Source organism: Arvicola amphibius, chromosome 5 (assembly GCF_903992535.2).
Source record: "Arvicola amphibius chromosome 5, mArvAmp1.2, whole genome shotgun sequence".
Classification (NCBI taxonomy): Eukaryota; Metazoa; Chordata; class Mammalia; order Rodentia; family Cricetidae; genus Arvicola; species Arvicola amphibius.
In genome coordinates this window covers 22,773,182-22,793,356 of record NC_052051.1, presented here as the reverse complement: position 1 = coordinate 22,793,356, position 20,175 = coordinate 22,773,182, and the positions used below count along the sequence as shown (strand labels likewise).

Here is a 20,175-nt window from a genome sequence, read left to right as displayed (position 1 = left end):
CAGCAGGCTCGCTTGCAAGTAGCAGGACCATTACATATGTGGGGTCCAGGAGTTTATCACTGGGTTCTACTACTGACTCACCATCTGACTTCGAGCAAGTCACTGTACTTCTCTGAAGCTCAGTTTCCTGGTCTGTAAAACAGGGAAGAGGAATGGCACCCCCAGAGCACTCGTTCTGGGGTCTCAGTGGGACCCCGGGTATAAACACTCAGCGTAGGGGACTGTGCTCACGCTGCACAGCAGCTAGCAGCGGCTTCTCAACTACCTGGAAGTCACTTACCCAGCATCCTCACGCATCTGGAACATGGTTGAGAAATAGGAAGAAAGCAAACACTTCTAAGCAGTTAAAACGAACACCATAAAATTTCCAGATCAAAGCCGACCTCATCAAAGAGGTCCTCACACTTTTTACGCACGATTAGAACAACCAGGATCCCTGTTTCCCCCAAACCACAGCAAGTGGGGAGGCAGAGGGAGAGCAGCAGAGGATTCCTATGGCAAGCACACTGAGAGCAGTGAGATGTGAACGCGGGTGGTGACGAAGCCAGCATTACAGAGATAATGGATGGGAACGGAAAGCCAGCAGCGCAGGCGCCTTCCAACCCTAGGTGGCACCTCTGCTTCACAGCGATCACTGACCATCATCACAATGACCCCCACTCCACAAGGAAACAGTGAGTTACAGTCAGCATCTCTTATTTTAGAAGGAAACCCAGAACTCCACTAAAATATTTTTGGCACTTAAATGTGTAGGTTTCTATTCCTAGGATTACCCTTTGTCCCCTACTGACGTCTAGCAAAGGAGAAGCTGCCCCACCGTGACTGCTGACGCTAAAGGACGCTACTGCCACCTTTCCACATCCTTACTTAGCTGAGCCATAGAGCTCCCAGGCTTTGGCAATCCCCAGGGCCAGTCCCTTGCTGGGATTATTGGAGAGGATCTTGGCAGCTTCTTTGGTCTTTTTCAGGACGTTGAGAACATGTCTGTTGGAAGAAAGATGGCTGCTCAGTAATTTGGCAGACCAGCACACCATTCTACCCGTGACCTCACAGATACCTGTAGGAGCATTACTCTGAAAGTCAGTCAAGTGCTTAAAGGCTCTTGACTGCCATTCCTGGAGGACCCGCTTTCGCTGGGATGTGCTGAGCTGTCCTTACCTGGATGGACATGCCCAGAGGAGCCCTGAGACCCTTTTGGCCACTCCACCCCAACTCAGCTTCTAAGGGAGTAGGAGTCCCTCACCTTGGGCCCCCAGATGCCATATGGCATCCTGAAGCAGACCATATAAACTTGTAGTGAACTGGAGCATCCTGTGGCTAAGAAACCATTACTATGGCCTACCCCTCAGATGGAAGCTTCTCGACCCCCTCTGCTTTGGGTTCAGAGCTGCTCTCAGGCCTCAGATATGTCAGGCCTCTCGAAGGCATCGTTCTCTGAGCCTGGAGTGTTAATTTGCAGAGTGAGAGGCAGGGCTAAAATGCCATGAGCTCTCCTCTTTCTCTGGCACACAAAAGATCTGATTTCAAGCAGGAAATTGTTATGAGGAGAAGATGGTACCCAGGAAGGTACAGTCCTAGAAGGAGACCCTTGGCTTAGCCAGTGACCAGAGGTCCATTGAACTCTTCCCCACAACGTGCTCCACAGCTGCCCTAGGAACCCACCGGTGCACAGCAGGAGTCCGGGAGGCCAGGCCCCCAAAGCTGGCAGAGATAGTGTTGATTTCAATCTGTTTCAGGGCTTTGGATCCATCCGCACTGCACTGGAACATGTAATCTGAGCGATTCAGGCCCAGGAACACAGTCTGTGGAGAAACTGAAGGCTGAGGATACTGGCCCAGGGCTGACTTGGGGATCTAGCCACATTGCACTCTGTAGAGCTAAGGAGGACCGCCTAATACTCCCATGCCCAGAAGGCCCATTCTGTCTTCCTGGACTGGCCTCTTATATGTAGGCCCAATAGAGACCAGTCCAAGGTAGATTCCTATGAGAAGAGACTGAGGCCAATTCTGTTAAGAAAACAAAAACAAAACAGCAGAGATAGAAGAGACAAGGTCCAGACGAAGGCTAGGAGTGGTTACCTGGGCAACGCCCTCTTTCAGGACTTGCTTGTAGATGTCAAAGAGACGGGCAGTATAGTCGTCCTTTTTGATGGTGCTAGGGAAGGAAAGACCATTTTCCAGGCTACACAAGACCTGCAGACCGTGAGTCCCACCCCTACCCACTGACTTCTAGATACTTTCTGGGTCTTGAATACCCATTCTAACCCAGCAGAAAACAGTGCCTAATAATCTACTCCAGAGCTAGATGACCTGGGTTCAAATCCAGGCTCCACCAGGCAATCTCAGGGAATCCTCTCCGCTCTCTGCATCTTAGTCTGCTCAACTGTGACATGAAAAGAAAATAGCTGCTTAGAGAACAGCCTTGTGGGGGAGAGGACATGACACGATATGTTTTTAAAAATTCACACGTCATGAATAACTGATAAGTGTTCTGGCTGGCCTCAAGTTAACTCTCCGGAGCTTCCCCTGTACTCTGGTCACCTCCCAGAGAAGTCTCCCCTCCTCCATGACAGCGCCCAGGGCAGTCTGCTGTGTGCCTGTGGGATTTTCAGGCCAGGGTACATATCCTGGTTTACTGCGTAGGTTGATCCTCGTGTGACACCATTTCCTTGAAGAAGCCTCGCTATCCATGCCAGATCCCTTATCTAGGTTCTTCCACAGCACTGCGGATGGCTCCTTGACAGAGCTCATCAGAGATGCAATGTCCACTTATTATATGACAACCAATGGCATCCCTGTTGGGCTAGAGACCGCATGGAGGTGGGGCTAATCTAAATGGGCTCATTGTCTTAGCCTAGTGTGCTGTGGTGGCAGGTGACATGTACTAGGGGCTCATCCAGTATGGTTTTCTGGAGCCTTAGGAAGAAGCACAGCCAGGAGGAGTCTACCAGTCATTAACATACCATTGCTGTGTCTCAAGACTCAGGGCCAAGTCTGTCCCCAGACAAGCCAGGCTTGTAGGCTGACCTGGTTACAGAAGTCTGCGGTGGAACAGTATGGGATGGGCAAGTATAGCTGTCCTGAAGGCTCTTTAGGAGGATGACTTCTTTCACTGGGGCCTTTCTCAGGCTTTAGCCCCCCATGGGAAGTAGGACACATTTTCTCTTCTCTGAAGAGGAGATGCCTTTCCAGCCCAGGCTCTAGGCTGTTTTTCTCTCTTAGAGGCTAGCTGTGATGATGGTGGTGGTGATGGAGGTGGTGGTGGAGGTGGTGGTGGTGGTGGTGTGTGTGTATGTGTGTGTGTGTGTGTGTGTGTGTGTGTGTGTGTGTATAGAAAGGAGCAGAGAAGACTGAGTTACTGAGATGGGCTTTGGAGCAGGTCTCCCACATAATCTACAATGTTAAGTCTAACTGGGCTAACCCAGGCTGCTTGTAGTGAGCACAAAGCAAGCCTGTCCAGAGAAAGAAGGTGGCGGCAGGGTTCACACATCACGACCCACTGGATTGTTGGCTCCAAGACAACGGTTTCCACACTCCCTTATGATTATTGCTCCTTCTCACATTCAGCCTGTCCCCAACGAGCACGTCTGAGAAAGAGTTGGTCTCTAACAAAACAATCTCGCTTTCCATTTAAAACTTAATCATAAATACACAGTTAGATACAGATAGCACATGTATAAAATGTTTATGTATACATTTAATTCTAGAATAAGCAATTTATACTTAATTCCAAAATTAACCAAGAAACTTCACTTGCCTCAGGGCCTGAAGTGGGAAGAAAAAGATCTAGCAAGAAGAGACGAAGGAGTTACTACCTACTTGTATCTTGGGTATGGCTCAGTCTGCATTTCGTCCTACCCAAAGATATGAGGTTTTAGGTGACAAGAAAAGGTCATTAAAAAACATTAATTATGCTGGGCAGTGGTGGTGCACACCTTTAATGCCAGCACTTGGGAGGCAGAGGCAGGCTGATCTCTGTGAGTTTGAGGCCAGCCTGGTCTACAAGAGCTAGTTCCAGGACAGGCTCCATAGCTACAGAAAAAACCTTGCCACAAAAAACAAAAAACATTAAACACATTCTTCTAAAGGAGAGATAAAGAAGGGCCTTTACTTAGAAGTTAAAACTCAACAACCTCCCTCAACTCTCTTTTCTCCCCAAACCAGGTCGTTTTCCATAATTCCAAATGGAGACCTTTGGTCTTTGTTTTTGTTTTTTGAGACAGGGTTTCTCTGTGTAACAGTCCTAGCTGTCCTGGAACTAGCCCTTGTAGACAGGGCTGGCCTCAAACTCACAGAGATCCGCCTGCCTCTGCCTCCCGAGTGCTGGGATTAAAGGCGTGCGCAACCACTGCCTGGCTAAAATGGAGACCTTTTAAAGACTTTATTTTATTTTATATATATGTTTCACCCATGTGTGCATAACTACACTTTGTCTAGTGCCCAAGGAGGCCAGAAGTGGGTGCTGGGTCCCTGAAATTAAACTTATGGAAGACTGTGAGCCACCATGTACGTGCTGGGACCTGAACCCTGGTCATTTGCTACAGCAGCGAGTGCTCTTAACCACTGAGCCACCTTAGCCCTCCCTCCCCAATGGAGATTTTGTCATCAAAATCGGGGTGGGGGGTTACTGATGACAGAATCACAGCAACTGTAGGTCTCAGCCAACCTCATTTTTCAGATTAAAAATCTGAGGCTCGGAAAAGCAGGACTTTCCTTTTCTTGTCATACAAAGAGCAGTGGAGTCGGGATTAGAAGGCCGCTCTCCTTACTCCTTTTCTACTTTTTATTTCCTCTGAGGGATACCTGCTCCCCACTCTACCAAGTTAGCGAACACAGCAATAAATTTGGCTCCCCAACTTCCCATTCCAAGCTCTTAGCATCTCTGGCCTCAGAGGCCTTAGCACTCAGTACCTAGACAGAGTTTGCTCCAGGAAGGCCGCGTTTTGGCTGACAGCATCCACCAGCATGTTGAAATCCATCTGCACAGCATAGGCCTGCTCCAGCAGAGCACTAGGGACGAGTGAGGGGAAGAGCGTGAACGGGGCGTAGGTCACCACCTGATCAATGAGAAAGTGGGGCAGAGGGAGGGCACTGTGAATGGGGTATCTTCTTGCAAAGTCAGGCCTATGGATAACTGAGCACACAATCACAGAAAAGCAGTTACTTCAGGACAAAGTCAGGTCCATGCATTACTGAGCACACAATTGCAGAATGGCAGTTACTTCAGGGCAAAGTCAGGTCCATGCATTACTGAGCACACAATTGCAGATCGGCAGTTACTTCGGGAAGGGAAGGATGAGAAAAAAGCAGGAAAGGGTACAATGACAGCTTCCAGGTTCTGTGATGATTCTACAGGATTTTCTTTAAATGAGAGGCAAACAACAAAATAAAAACTCCCACAAAAATTAAGTACTTCCTGCATGCAAATCATTGTGCTGAATACTCAAAGGGTCCATCACGTAACTCTGTGCAGAAGGTACTACTGCCATCCAAACTTAGTACATAGAAGACTTGAGAGAGAAATTGTGCAATAGGCCTGAAATATATTCAGCTGCTGGTGTTTGGACTTGAGCCAGGATGGTTACTAAACCACTCTGACACGCTCAAACAACATGCTCATCCGTAACCGCGCACCCCTCCTATGCTCCTGACCGATATTTAAGCCAAGTCTATCCCCACATCAGGAACTCACACCCCAGGCCCCTGGCCTTCTGGCTGGGGTAGAGGGGACAGCCTACTGGCAGGGCTGCTGAAGTGACTGTGGCTCTCTGAGTAGGGACCACTAGTGCCATGCCCTTGTCCTACTGCTAGAAATGACGAGTCAGGTTAACAGGCTGGCATTGAGTGACACTCTGTGTTCTTTGGACTTTGACATAGTCATGAAATTAAAATGTCACTTGGGACAGTTACTCTAAAAGGCAAAAATGCCTTCTGAGATTTCTAACAATAAATGAACTGGAACTTGGGAGATAATAAATAAACCTCGTACTTGAATTATTTACCCTCTGAGTTAATATTAATTTGTCATTTAAGGTAGAAAGGGTTTATGGTGGTAGAAGCTTCAATAATATGTTTACTTTAAAAAATTGCCTTGAAGCCAGGCGGTAGTGGCGCACGCCTTTAATCCCAGCACTAGGGAAGCAGAGGCAGGCGGATCTCTGTGAATTTGAGGCCAGCCTGGTCTACAAAGCTACAGAGAAACCCTGACTCAAAAAGCAACAAAAATCGCCTTGAATGAGATAATACAAACAATCACACACATTTTAAAAGAGCTCCAAATGGCTGGCCGGTGGTGTGGTGGTGATGGTGGTGGTGATGGTGGTGGTGGTGGTGGTGATGGTGGTGATGGTGGTGGTGGTGGTGGTGGTGGTGGTGTGGTGATGGTGGTGGTGGTGGTAGACAGAGGCAGGCAGATCTCTGTGAATTTAAGGCCAGTTTGGTTTACATAATGAGATCCAGGACAATCAAGGATATGTAGAGAGACCCTGTCTCAAACAAACAAACAAACAAACAAAGAGCTTAGGGTACGTGGTGAGAACTGTGTCTCAATCCCACTTGAGCCCGAATCACCCAGTCCTCTCCCCAAGCACAAGGTATATTTGTGTCAGTTATCTTTTTTTAATATTTATTATTTATTTATTATGCATATATTTGTCTGTGTGTATGCCTGCAGGCCAGAAGAGGGCACCAGACCTCATTACAGATGGTTGTGAGCCACCATGTGGTTGCTGGGAACTGAACTCAGGACCTTTGGAAGAGCAGGCAATGCTCTTAACCTCTGAGCAGTCGCTCCAGCCCTGTGTCAGTTATCTTTATAGTGATATTTATGCTTTTAGACACATCATCTCCTTTCACACATGTAGATCTAGTCTCAAAAACACAGGAGCAGGATTATGCGGATCATGTAAATGGTGACCTAACACCCAAAGCACATGTACAATGACAACAGGTTTTAAGATTCGGGACTCAGGAGACTGTTTCTCTCGACGAGTTCCATCTAATCCGAAAATTTCCCAGAGGTTTTCCGCAAAGACTTCTCTCTGTCCTGACCCCAGAACTCACAGTACTTGAACTTAGGGTGAACAGTACATAGCTGTTCTCTGCTGTCCACAGGCCTAAGGCTGAGACACACAGCCTCTCACTTTCTAGAGAAAACAACAGCACATACATGACAGGACCACTCTGCTTTGTCTCCAGGGAAACAGCAGGAATGGTGAGATGATGAGGAGCAGCAACTGCATCTTACCCCAGGCTGGCCTCACTATAGGCTGGGGTGAGCTTGAGCTTTCCTCTCTCTTTAGTTATATTATTATTTAGTTTGTGTGTGTGTGTGTGTGTGTTTTCTATGGTATGCATGTGGAGATCAGAGGACAATTTCTGGAAATTCAGTCTTTCCTTCTACCACTAGGTCATGGAATCAAACTCAAGTCAGTCCTAAAGCTGAGTGGCAAATGCCTTTACCCACTGAGCCATCTAGTGGCCCAGTCTGGAACTTCTGAGGCTTCTGATTCCACTCCCCAAGTGCTGGGATTCCTAAGTGCTACCACAGCCTCCCAGTTTGATTTGGATAGATAAGCTGGCTAACTTTCCAATGTGGTTGCTGCTGTTGTTGTTGTTGTTATTATCTGCATGTGTGTGTATGGTGTATATACTTGCTAGTGTAGGTGAGTACCTGTGTACTGAGAGTTGTGGGCCTTCCATGACTGATCTTCACCTTTATTTTTTAAGACAGGGTCTCTCACTAAACGTGAAACTCAGATTTGACAGGACTGGCTAGGCAGCAAGCTTCAGAGATCGGCCTGTCTTCTAGTCCTGGGCTTCCAGGTGCCTACTACTGACTCAGGTGTGGATTCTGGGATCTGAACTCAGGTTCTCATGCCTGCTCAGCAAGTATTTCACAAAGCCACCCATCTCCCTAGCCAGCCCCTACTGTTTAATGCTGGTGTGGGACTGAAGAGATGGCTCAGTGGTAAGAGAACCAGTTGCTCTTGCAGAGAACCTCAGTTCAACTCCCAACACCCACATGGCAGCTCACAACCATGTGAGACTACAGTTTCAGGGGGGGCGGAAGCCTCTTCTGTCCTCTGTAGGTCATGTGCACACATACACTTGGGCACACACAGAGACCCATAAAATAGAAATAAGTATCTTAAAATAAAATGCTGGTAAATTAAAAGAGACAAAAGGAAGACGACACTAACAAAAATGTAATGCTGGCTTGCCTCTGCGGGAAACAGCAGCGGGAGAAGGAAGCCTTCCTTTACACTGAATGTGCTTTTGAACAGCGCACCTAGTGCGTGTTACCACTTCAAAAATGAACTCATTTCTGAACCCTGATTTCTGGCTGCAGGTGCCAGATCTTCAGCCCGCTTGCGGCTGGTCTGCCATGCTGATCTCCATGGTGGAGGTCACAGTCCCTTCTGCCCAGCATCAAAAGCCTCTTGGACGTCTAACTTCACCCACTGAAAAGCCCTGCCTAGAACACTTTTGGCCTCTCCCTACTTTTGGGTCCCCATCTTTCTTTTTACCCTAATTTAACTATCCTTCCCCATTTTACCTCTAATCAAAATGAATCACTACTGCTACCAGGCATCCCAAGAGAGACGGGACTACGCAGAGCATGGCCTCAGGAGCCAAACTCTAAGGGATTAGATTCTGGCTCTGCCAGTCTTCCCACTAATGACCTCAGTCAAGTTACTTAACTTCTCTGAGCTGTGATTTCTTCATCTCTGCTGTGGCGAAGGTTAAATGAGTCAGCAGTTCCCAGTGTTTGGAATAATGCATGACAAGCAGCGAGCAGTCAATAGGTGACAGTTAATGTCGCACTGCACACTGAACCTCCTCTAGGGACGATCCTTAAGTTTATTCTCTGGCACATTCTCCACCTGAGCCCTGGCTGACTCACCTAGTCTTCCATGCAAGGCTGTGCTAGCATGGAGCAGGGTATGTATTAGAGCAGAGTCACACACAAAATGCATGTGTACATACACACACGGGGGGGTATTTTTTCTCTCTTTTAAAAAACATTATTTTATTTTAAGCAATTTATTTTTATTTCATGTGCATTGGTGTTTTGCCTGCATGTATGTCTGCGTGAGCATGTCCAATCCCCTGGAACTGGAGTTACAAACAGTTGTGAGCTTCCATGTGGGCACTGGGAACTGAGTCCGGGTCAGTGCTCTTAGCTGCTGAATTATCTTTCCACTTCATCTTTCTCTTGATTAGGAATCTCACTGAGGAGGGCAGGGAGATGGCTTAGAGGATAAACATAAAACAAACAACAACACAACTAGATTTAGTTTTAGGGCTGCACATATGTAACTCCAGCACTCCTAGACGAGACGGCAGGCAGAGACAGAACTGCTTGGGAGCTCCCAAGCCTGCCAGCTTGGGATATGAAGTACAGCAGCAGAAAGGTGGAAAGAACTGTCCTCTCACTCACACATGCATACTATGGCTTGTGGGTGCCTGCATTCACACACACACACACACACACACACACACACATACACGCACGCACATACAAACAATAACAAATTTTTAAATAAAGAGAGCAAAATCTCACTGAGTCAGGGCAGGTGGTACATATCTAAAATCTCAGGACTTAGAGGCTGAGGCAAGAGAATTGCATAAATTCCAGGCCTGTCTCAAACTATCCCCATTTCCCCAAAGAAAGAAGTCTCATTGAGGACTGTGCCTTTCGTAGGCCCCATTGAACCCCAGAAAGATTCAATATTAAACTTTCACATGATTCCCGTTTATTAAAGGAAGAAATAAAAACTTGAACAAGAAACCATTCCATCTTGGATTCTGAAATTCATAAACCTGAAGTTCCTAGACCAAGCAATACTATTTCCAAAACCAGAGGCCGGCCTTCCACAGTATCAGCCAGCTCTCAGGAATGGCCATTCTCATGTACTTCCTGAGTGTGGACAATCCATCAGGCCCATATCTGAGCCACACAGAGACAGCAGCAACAACAACAAAATAATGTGACTAGGTTAAAGAAAACAATGCTAGCACCTCTTCAGTAACCAGAATGTGACAGGGAGGAGAAGAAGGAAGGGAGGGAGGGAGGGAGGGAGGGAGGGAAGGAAAGAGAAGAGAAAAGGAAAGAAGAAAAGAAGCAAAACACAAACAGGCTGATCTAGTGCATGCCTTTGCATACAAAGAGGGAAGGGGCTGGGTGCGGTGGTATCCAATAGTAAGCACAGCCACTCAGGAAGCTGAGGCAGGAGAATAGAGGGTTTGAGGCTGGCATAGACTCTATAGTGAGACAGTGAGACCCCATCTCAAAACAAACAAAAATTTGGAGAGAAAAATAAATATCTAGTTATTTACTTGTTATTCGGGAACACCCTGAAAGGACAAGTAAGACACTAAGCATGGCTGCCTTTAGGAGAGGGAGGTGGGTAGACAGGGGCCATGGAGAGGGTTAACCGACTCTTGCAACCTTTGAATTTGGACACAAGAAAATGTTTTCTGAATGTATTATCTAGTTGCAAAATAAACAAACATATTTTTGCTTTTTAAAAATTATTTCTTTTATTTTATGTGCATTGGTATCTTTGCCTGCATGTGTGTCTATGTGAAGGTGTTGCAACTCTAGGAGTTCCAATTATAGACCGTAGTGAGCTGCCACGTGGGTGCTGGGAATTGAACCCAGGTCCTCTGGAAGAGCAGCCAGTGCTGAGCCATCTCTCCAGCCCCAGCTTGTTTTGTTTTAAGGACAGTGGTTTTTGCTTGGTTGCTATTGTTGTTTTGAGATACTATCTCAGTATGTGGTCAAACTGGTCTCAAAGGCCTGCTTTCTGAGCCCAGTTGAAGTGTTTAGGCTTGGATACAGCAATTCTCCATTTACATGACAGTCCTGGAGAAACACAGACAGCAGCTCAAGCATGCATGATTGATTCCTTGTTATGCTATCTGCAGACATAAAGTTCCCTAAATAGCCATTGGTACAGGAAAGTTAAACTGTAATTCCTCTGTGCTGGAACACTACAGCACAATGAAATTGGCCCTTCATATGCATACGCTAAAATGTGTCAGTGTGCAGCCAGCCCTTAGGACAGGCAGTGAAAGTCGGTTTTGGTGAAAGCTGGGTGATGGGAACTTGAGAGGAACTGTGTGGAGTTCTGCTCTGCACAAGTAGCAGTTTATGGCTGCAGGAACTGTGTGGAGTTCTGCTCTGCACAAGTAGCAGTTTATGGCTGCAGGGCTAACTGCAGGTGTCAGAAAAGTTTGATAATGAGGACAGACTCAAATCAACACATCAGAGCTTCAAACACTGGGAAAGTATAGTTAACAAGAAGCACATTCGGCTAATATATAAATTAACTGATAATTTGATTAACTCCTTTTGACCACATAACATGTCAATAATTACAAGACACTTGTCTACCTTCATACTTATGGTAACAAGTGTAATACCAGATGATATGTGTGGGCAACAGTAGGTATCTCTAACAAAGCAATTCTTAAAAATGATACACTAAGCTGGGTGGTAATGGCGCACACCTTTAATCTCAGCACTCGGGAGGCAGAGGCAGGCGAATCTCTTGAGTTTGAAGCCAGCCTGGTCTACAGAGCAAGTTCCAAGACAGCCTGGGATATACAGAAAAAAACCCTCTCAAACAAACAAACAAAAAATAAATACACTAAATTTCTTTTAAATATTTGTGGAGTAAAAGCTGAAGGCTAGAGCCACCCTTGAATTTAAACAAAATTTTGCCTTTGATTGCCTTCATCAGTTTATTTAATAGCCTATTTTTGATTTAGAAAATAAAATATGCTAGAACCAGTGGTGGTGGCGCACGCCTTCAAGCCCAGCACTCAGGAGGCAGAGGCAGCGAGATCTCTTGAGTTCGAGGTTAGCCTGGTCTACAGAGGGAGTTCCAGGACAGCCAGGGATACACAGAGAAGTCTCGAAAAAGCCAAAATCAAAAATTGCTGCCTAACAAATTAATGTACCAATGAGTGTTTACTCTTTGCAAAACAGATATATTCAAATAATATTGAGTGTTACCACATGTTTACACAAATGTGACATAATTATGACCTTAGGAAACAGTATTCCTAAGAGCAAATAGAATAAGCAACTAAGTGAGTATGAAATTTGAAATTTGGCTTTTCTTTTTTCTTTCTTTCTTTCGGTTTTTTGAGACAAGGTTTCTCTTTGTAACAGCCCTGGCTGTCCTGGAACTCGCTTTGTAGATAAGGATGGCCTCGAACTCACAGAGATCTGCCTGTGTCTGCCTCCCAAGTGCTGAGATTAAAGGTGTGCAATACCACCACCCAGCTTTGGCATTTACTTTTAAACATTTAATTTGTTATAACCCTTGGTTATAAAAATAAACTGATGATTGTTTTATCAAAAAATGAAGCTATCCCTCACAGAAGGCTAATTTCTTAGAAAGAATTGAGACAGATTGCTAAACAAACATTAAAAAAAAATCATAGAATATATATGGTTCAACTTGGATTTTGATTTATACATATATGTATATTTTATATTTTAAATCACATACGTATGTTAATATATACACGCACATGTATATATTAATATATATACATATAGTATGTATATATGTGTGTGTACGTGTGTGTACGTGTGTGTGTGTGTGTGTGTGTGTATGTACGTAGGGAGAAGGAGGAGGACTTTCATGAGTTCAGGTCTACACAGTGAGGTTTAGGCCCTTTAGGGCTCTATGCTGAGACTCTGTTTCAAAAACAATAACCAAAAAAAGCAATTGCAGAAAAGACATGTGATTGGAGGTACTTGATATATAAGAGGTTCCCTGACAAAATGCTTTACCTCCTAACAGTCTCACACGGTCAATCATGTGGTCATTTTGTGTCCGCCTACTGGAAGAAAGTACATCTTACAGAAATTAAGTGGCTGCCTAAATTGCACTTCAAATCCCAGATTTAAGTTTGATTGCTCCAGCCTGCTGCTTTTTACTTTATATACTTTGAGAAATCATTTTAGTTATTGAATAAAATAAAGGAAAGAGACATAGTCTTTGACTCAAAGGGGCTGCCCCCATCCCAGGAGGGTGGGCTCAGAGCAGCATGATGAAGCTTACATCCGAGGAGCTGGGGCTCTGTGCAGACCTCAGCAACACGCCCTCAGCCAAGGCCCGGTCTATGGCGTGCCGCGCCAATTCTTCAAGCTGCTTCTCATCCTGCAAGATGCTCCCCCAGCTGGTGGCCATCCCAACCTGTGAAGACAAGAGGGCTTGGTGACAGAAGGCCCAGGGCATAGCAGCCATTGAAATGTGGCTACAGCCAGTACTGTGGGCCTTGACCAGTCCCCATGCAGGGGCAATTGTGGTAGGAAGCCAACTGCTTCCACTTCCTCCATGAGCACAAAACAAGTTGACACACAGCTTCCATGGCTGCTCATCCTCTTTGGATTCCCAATACAACAACGGGGTTACTCTCACAATGAGGAAGCAAAGGCTCAGAGAAGTAAAATGACTTGCTCTAGACAATGGCAGGTCTAGCCTGGTGTTTAAGTCTCTGGACTTCTCGTTAAAAACTCTTGAGGTGATATTTTGCTTATAATCTAACGAATAAAGGTTGCCTGAAGATCAGAGTGCAGAGCTAAATTACTAGTTAGCCACAGAGGTCAGGTAGTAAGGGCACAGACCTTTAAACCCAGCCCTGGGGGACACAGAGGCAGGTGGATCTCTGTGAGTTCAAGGCCACCCTGGGCTACACGAGATTAAATCTGTCTAAAAGAGAAACAGCTCACAGAAAGGTGATCCCAGCACTTGGGATCACATGCCTTTAATCCCAGCACGAGGGAGGTAGACGGGAAGTGATATAGCTGGGCGGAAAGAGGAATATAAGGCGGGAGGAGACAGAAGCGCAAATGCCGTCTGAGCATGCGGTCTGAGGATTGGTAGAGACAGAATCGCCCCTTCCGTCTGAGGATTCGGCAGAGGTAAAAGGTCCCCCTAGTGGCTGGCTGCACTACTTCTCTGATCTCTCAGCTTTCACCCCCTCATGTCTGACTCCCGGGTTTTTATATAACTGGTGCCCAACTTTTGGGGTACGAATTCACCAAGAAGCCGTTTGCCTGTGGCTTTGCAGTCACCAGCATAGGCCAGAGCTACACGCAGCCAGGGTCGCCACCCTGCCAGCTAGGTTTTCCTTTCTTCTCTCCTGTTGGGCTTTCTCTGGACTCCCTTCTCCAGCTGCTGCCAACTAGGTAGCTGCCTTGGAATCCGCTGGGGCTTCTACTGTGCTGTGCAGCAGAAGTCAGCCTCACGTCTTCACCGCCATCAGCAGTAGATTCGGTGAGACAGTTGGCAATTCTTAAAGGGAGGAATTAGTTAAAAGAGAGTTTTTTTTTTTCCACATTAATAAATAGGACACACAATTATGATGAAGAGAGTTAGGTCTCTGTAAGATTTTAAAATGCAACAATTACCCAGGCAGTGGCGGTACACACCTTTAATCCCAGCACTCAGGAGGCAGAGGCAGGCAGATCTCTGTGAGTTCGAGACCAGTTTGGTCTACAAGAGCTAGTTCCAGGCCAGCTTGGATTATTACACAGAGAAACCCTGTCTCAAAAAACAAACAAACAAAAACTCATAAAAATGGAACAATTAAATGAAGGAATAATCAACTGAGATAGACATAATGTTAATTATCATCTTAATAATTCTTGGTTTATGTCTAAAAAAGTTATTTACTATAAGTACCAAGATACAGGCCTCAGAAAAACTCACTAAAACAGATCATAGAGATATTCAGATTCAGACAGGAATTAATAAGAGAACCAATTTTAGCATTGCATTACAAGGTTAGAAAGGAACAGCCTACGTTTTTCAAACAACCAATTTTAATCTATCCAGTCACCTTACAGGAATTGCCAAGTGATATCTCCAAGGCTATACAAGATCTGAATGCACTCCTGTGCAAATGTTAGCTTTAAAGAGATTCAAGGAAGCGGTAGTCTCATATGACATGCACTCTGATGTGGGATTCTCCTCTGTATGTTGTGAATACCACTGGTTAATAAAGAAGTTTCTTTGGGCCTATTGCAGCGCAGAATAGGGCAAGGTGAGGATTCCAAGTAGATAGAGGAGGAAAGAAGGCAGAGCCAGTGGGAATCCATGAAGCTGCCAGAGGAGACAGATGTGCTCAGGGACTTTACCAGTAAACAATGAGCCTCGTGGTAAAATATAAAATAATAGAAATGGGTTAATTTAAGATATAAGAGCTAGCTAGCAATATGCTTAAGCTATTGGCCAAACAATATTGTAATTAATACAATTTCTGTGTGATTATTTCAGGTCAAGGCAGACGGGAATGAACAAGCAGCCTCCACCAACAGGATTCACCATTTGTGAAGCAGATGTTTAACTCATGATCAACCTGTAATAGAATTATCCCTCAAGATTGGAGAGACTTAGTTACAGCAGTCTTAGAGCCTGGTCCACAGTAACAATGGAAGACATAGTAGAAAGAAGAGGCTAAGCCTACTGAACAACAGAGTGGAGGTAGAGGTATGGCAATCTCCCAAAATCAACTTCTTTGAGAAGGAGATTATGCTCATATAGAAAAGCAATCTCTATATGATGGCCACATCCTGGCTTTATACTGTATAGCAGCTTTGAATGCTTGGGACAGAACTGAAGAAGAAAGAAAATTGAGTCATTTACTAAAGTTATACAGAGCCCAAAAGAAACCTCCACTGATTTCTTACAAAGATTGACTTCAGCAGTAAATAGAATGACACCAAATCCAGAAGCTAGACAAATAACTGAATCTCTAGCTTTCAAAAATGCTAATTCATAATGCAAAAGGGATGATTAAGCCATTAAACACAAGATCAGCACCACTGGAGAAATAAATCTGAGATAGAACCAATATTGGATCTCATAAGGTCACCTGAAAGGGGACTGTAACAGGGCATTCTGAGAAACAATGTTTTCTCTAATCATAATCCAAACAGAACGCCCTGCTTTTCTGGATTATGCAGGTATGAAAAGGGCAGTCATTGGACTAGGGAATGTAGATCAACAAGGAACAGCTAAAGTAATCCTCTGCTACTGGAAATGCCTGGAGGGGCACCTTGAAGGCCCCTATGCAAAATTCAGTTCAGTTGTTTCTTGTCATCATGGAGAAAATTCCTTTCCAGAGCAATTAAAGAACCTAATTAAAGAACATACTGTAAGAAGAACATACTGTTCTGGATGATTGAACAGCTATAGAAGAAAGGTAAAAAAAAAAAAAAATTCAGGAGAAACCATAAAGCAAATTATTATAAAAATTGGATTTGAACAGGAGAGACCCCTTAATTAGAAGAGGTGATAATTCATCAACCAGTGCGACCATCTACAGAGGCAGATGGATCTCTCTGAGTTCAAGGTTACCCACTAAGCTATGTGAAATCAAATCTGTCTAAAAGAGAAACAGCTCACACAAAAGTGATTCCAGCACTTGGGATCACACGCCTTCAATCCCAGCACTAAGGAGGTGGAGACAGGAATGATGTGGCTGAGTGGAGAGAGGAATATAAGATGGGAAGAGACAGGAGCTCAGATGAGTCTGAGGATTCAGTAGTTAAAAGGTCTCTCTAGTGGCTGGCTACACTGCTTCTCTGATCTCTCAGCTTTCCCTAATGTCTGACTCCAGGTTTTTATTATTAGAATTAGCGCTACAAAATTCCTCAATGGAGCCGGGCAGTGGTGGCGCACGCCTTTAATCCCAGCACTCGGGAGGCACAGGCAGGTGGATCTCTATGAGTTTGAGACCAGCCTGGTCTATAAGAGCTAGCTCCAGGACAGGCTTTAAAGCTGCAGAGAAACCCTGTCTTGAAAAACAAAAACAACAACAACAACAAAAAAAAAACAAAACAAAAAAAAAAAACCTCCTCAATGGGGCTGGAGAGATGGATTAGAGGTTAAGAGCACTGGCTGCTCTTCTGGAGGTCCTGAGTTCAATTCCCAGCAACCACATGGTGGCTCACAACCATCTGTACTGAGATCTGGCGCCCTCCTCTGGCATGTGGGCATACATCGAGGCAGAATGTTGTATACATAATAAATAAATAAATCTAAAAAAAAAAACTCCTCAATGGAGAAAGAGGCAGCAGTGCCATCGATATGTGACTCGACCAAATAACTCCCCCTCCCAGAACTACAGATTCCCTACCTGTGAACAAGTAGGAAGGGATAAGCCAGTGGTTTCCAAGCCTGGCTCAACATTCTGGGTTGCTTGGGGAAAAATACATATTACTGAGCCCCACCCCAGAGATTATGATTGAAGGGGCTCAGCGGAGGAAGGAGTTGAAATTGCATTTTAAAATGCTTTCCTAAAATGGAAACTATTGTAGTAAATTGTTAACTTCCCCTCTTTAATTGTTTGATTACATTTATTTATTAGTGTATGTGCTGCCATGGAATGCTTGGTAGAGGTCAGACAACAATCTGCAAGTCAATTCCTGCTTTCCATTATGTGGGGGGGGGGGCAAACTGAGGTCATTAGCCTTGGGGGCAAACACCTTCACCTAATGAGTCATCTCTTTTGGTGCTAGTTTCCTTTCTTATTTTGAAGACCACAGATCTCAAACAAATTATACAGCAAGGAGGAAACTGTGGAATCTCAGGAAATGCAGGGGAGGTCAATAGTTGTGGAATTTTCCTTTACACTGTGAAGATGTGTCATTGCGATTGGTGTAATAAAGAGCTGAATGGCCAATAGCTAGGCAGGAAGAGGTTAGGTGGGTCTTGGGACAGAGCAGTCTGGGGAAGGAGAAAAGCAGGGTCACCAGCCAGCTGAACTAGTTTGGAACAAGCCTAAGCTAAAGCCAAGCTTTCACAATAAATCTCCGAGTCATTATTTGTGAGCTGGTGGTCCAGAGAAAATCCATCTCCAGTCAGTTTCTCCCGTATACTAGCCAGGAGCGGTTGACTAGCATAGAACAATTACATCTTTATGTGGACATTTATCACCACAGCATAAATGGGACAGAAAATATGTATGTATGTATGTATATATGTATGTATGTATGTATGTATGCATGTATGCATTTGGTTTTTCAAGACAGGACTTCTCCTTAGCTTTGGAGCCTGTCCTGGAACTCGCCCTCTATAGACCAGGCTGGCCTCAAACTCACGGAGATTCTCCTGCCTCTGCCTCCAAGGGCTATGATTAAAAACATGTGCCACCACCACCTGGCCCACAGAAAATATTTTTAAGAAATCATATTATCATCAATCCCAGCACTCAGGAGGCAGAGGCAGGTAGATCTCTCTGAGTTTGAGGCCGGCCTGTCTACAGAGTGAGTTCCAAGACAGTCAGGTCGGTTACACAGAGAAACCCTGTCTCAAAAAATAAAAACAAAAAAGAAAGAAGTCACATTGTCAGGGTGGAAATACCTGACACCCAGATGCCCAGCCCAAAGTGACAAGAAGTCCTCTGCCATTTGCCACAGGAGCTGGAGAGGTGCACCAAAGCATATTGGGCTACTCATTCATTTTTCAGCAGGTTCAGGGTTCAGAGGATCTGGATAAAAATCTGGTCACTCTTTCTGTTCTACCCTGCTGTCCTTTAACTCTAAGAAACAAACATGGCTGCCCACGTCAGTGGTCGTCAGGAAGAGAATTAGACAATGACAGACCTCCATCATTTCAACCGTCTCCTCACGGATGAGCTGGTTCTAGACAATCCATCCGAGTCTGCCGGCCTCAGCATAAAGCTTTGCCAGAACCAGCATGTGACCTCAAGAGGCGCAAACAAGGGCCCTGCTGGGTGAGTAAGGGAGGCAGCAGTCACTGAGAACAAGACTGCAGGCAGACAGACCTGGGTGTGAGCCGTTATCCGACTTCCCTTATGAGTAAGGACACAGCAGGTTGAATGAGAAAAAATGAGTGAAGTTTCTCAGCATGGTCAGGGCTGTTAGTAGTCAGTTCTCTGCTCCTATAGTGAAAGGCCTGAATCTGAAGAACTTTATAAAGAGGTTTATTACTTATCATTGTCTATGATCCCAGCAGAAGCAGGGCCATTTCTGAAAGTTCAAAGACTGGCGGAGCTACATATTGAGTACCAGGCCAGCTAGGACTAAGGCACTGTCTCAAAAAAAATCTCTTTTTTTTCCTTCCTTTCTTTTTTTTTTTTTTTTTTTTTTTTGACGCAGTTTCTCTGTGTAGCCTTGGCTGTCCTGAAACTCTACAAACCCGGATGTTGTTGAACATACAGAGATTTGCCTGCCTCTGCTTCCCAGTGCAGGGATTAAAGATGCGCACCACCACTGCCAGGCTCAAAATATATGTATTTCAAATAAGAAGTTTTGTTACTTTTTTTTTCCTGGTCAGGATCTTGCTATGTCACTCAGGCTGGCCTCCAACTCAGCAATTTTCTCCTCTCCCAAGCAAGGGCATCGGGCAGGAGCCACCACACCCAGCTGAACAATTAACTAATTAAGCTCTCCATTTTGAACCTGCAGGGCATGGCTTTGGCAAGGACTCCCTGGCTGACAGCCTTTCAATGTGAGCAGGAAGGAACCAAATAGTACAACTCAGACTCACTCATAACAGCTCACTCCTGTCTCAGTGCCTTCCAAGGGCAGCTTCTTAATGATCTAAGGGTATCCCACCAGGCCTCGCCTCTTAAAGGTCCTACCACCTCCCAAAGTCACCACACTGGGGACCAAGCCCAACTCATGAACCCATAGCAGAGAGCTATACATAGGAACTTGTCCCAGCCGTAACCACTTCATAAGCAGTGAGAGACTTGTTAGCGGTCATATAGCAATTTATTAACCGGGCCAGAACAGGAGCCTATGGCTCCAACATTAGAGCACTGGACCACCACTACTCCCATCTCTACACACTCAGAACTCCAGTAGCTGTCCGTTGCAGGGCTTTGCCTAGCTGACAACACTGCTAATGCCAGGCCCTTGGCTAGTTGCTGGGGACACAGAGAAAGATAACACATTAAAAGTAATTACTATGGATAGGCGCAGTGGCACACACCTGGAATTCCAGCACTCAGGAGATAAAGGCAGGAGAACCATGAGTTTGAGGCTAGCTCTGGCTACACAAGACCCTGTACCAGTAATAATAGTAACAGGGTTGAGGCAATGGCTCACAAACGTGAGAACTTAATACCCAGCACCCATATAAATGCTGGGCAGGTGGAGGTGGCCTATAATCCCAGA

General features: G+C 45.2%; 1 protein-coding gene across 3 annotated transcripts in view; it reads right to left on the bottom strand.

Annotated features, from left to right (window-relative positions):
* The window catches only part of Gss (glutathione synthetase), a 34,611-nt gene that overhangs the window by 13,027 nt on the left and 1,409 nt on the right, over positions 1-20,175 (bottom strand). For 2 of the 3 annotated variants that reach the window (XM_038332054.2, XM_038332055.2), the window contains exons 2-6: positions 13,085-13,219; positions 4,911-5,056; positions 2,079-2,154; positions 1,663-1,802; positions 868-984 (exon numbers count right to left, since the gene is read on the bottom strand). In XM_038332054.2, the coding sequence (XP_038187982.1) occupies positions 868-984; positions 1,663-1,802; positions 2,079-2,154; positions 4,911-5,056; positions 13,085-13,213 (608 nt within the window). In that variant the 5' untranslated portion in view covers positions 13,214-13,219. Of the gene's footprint in view, positions 1-867; positions 985-1,662; positions 1,803-2,078; positions 2,155-4,910; positions 5,057-5,163; positions 5,361-13,084; positions 13,220-20,175 lie in introns of those variants that run through there. The other variant, XM_038332056.2, reaches the window with a different exon arrangement.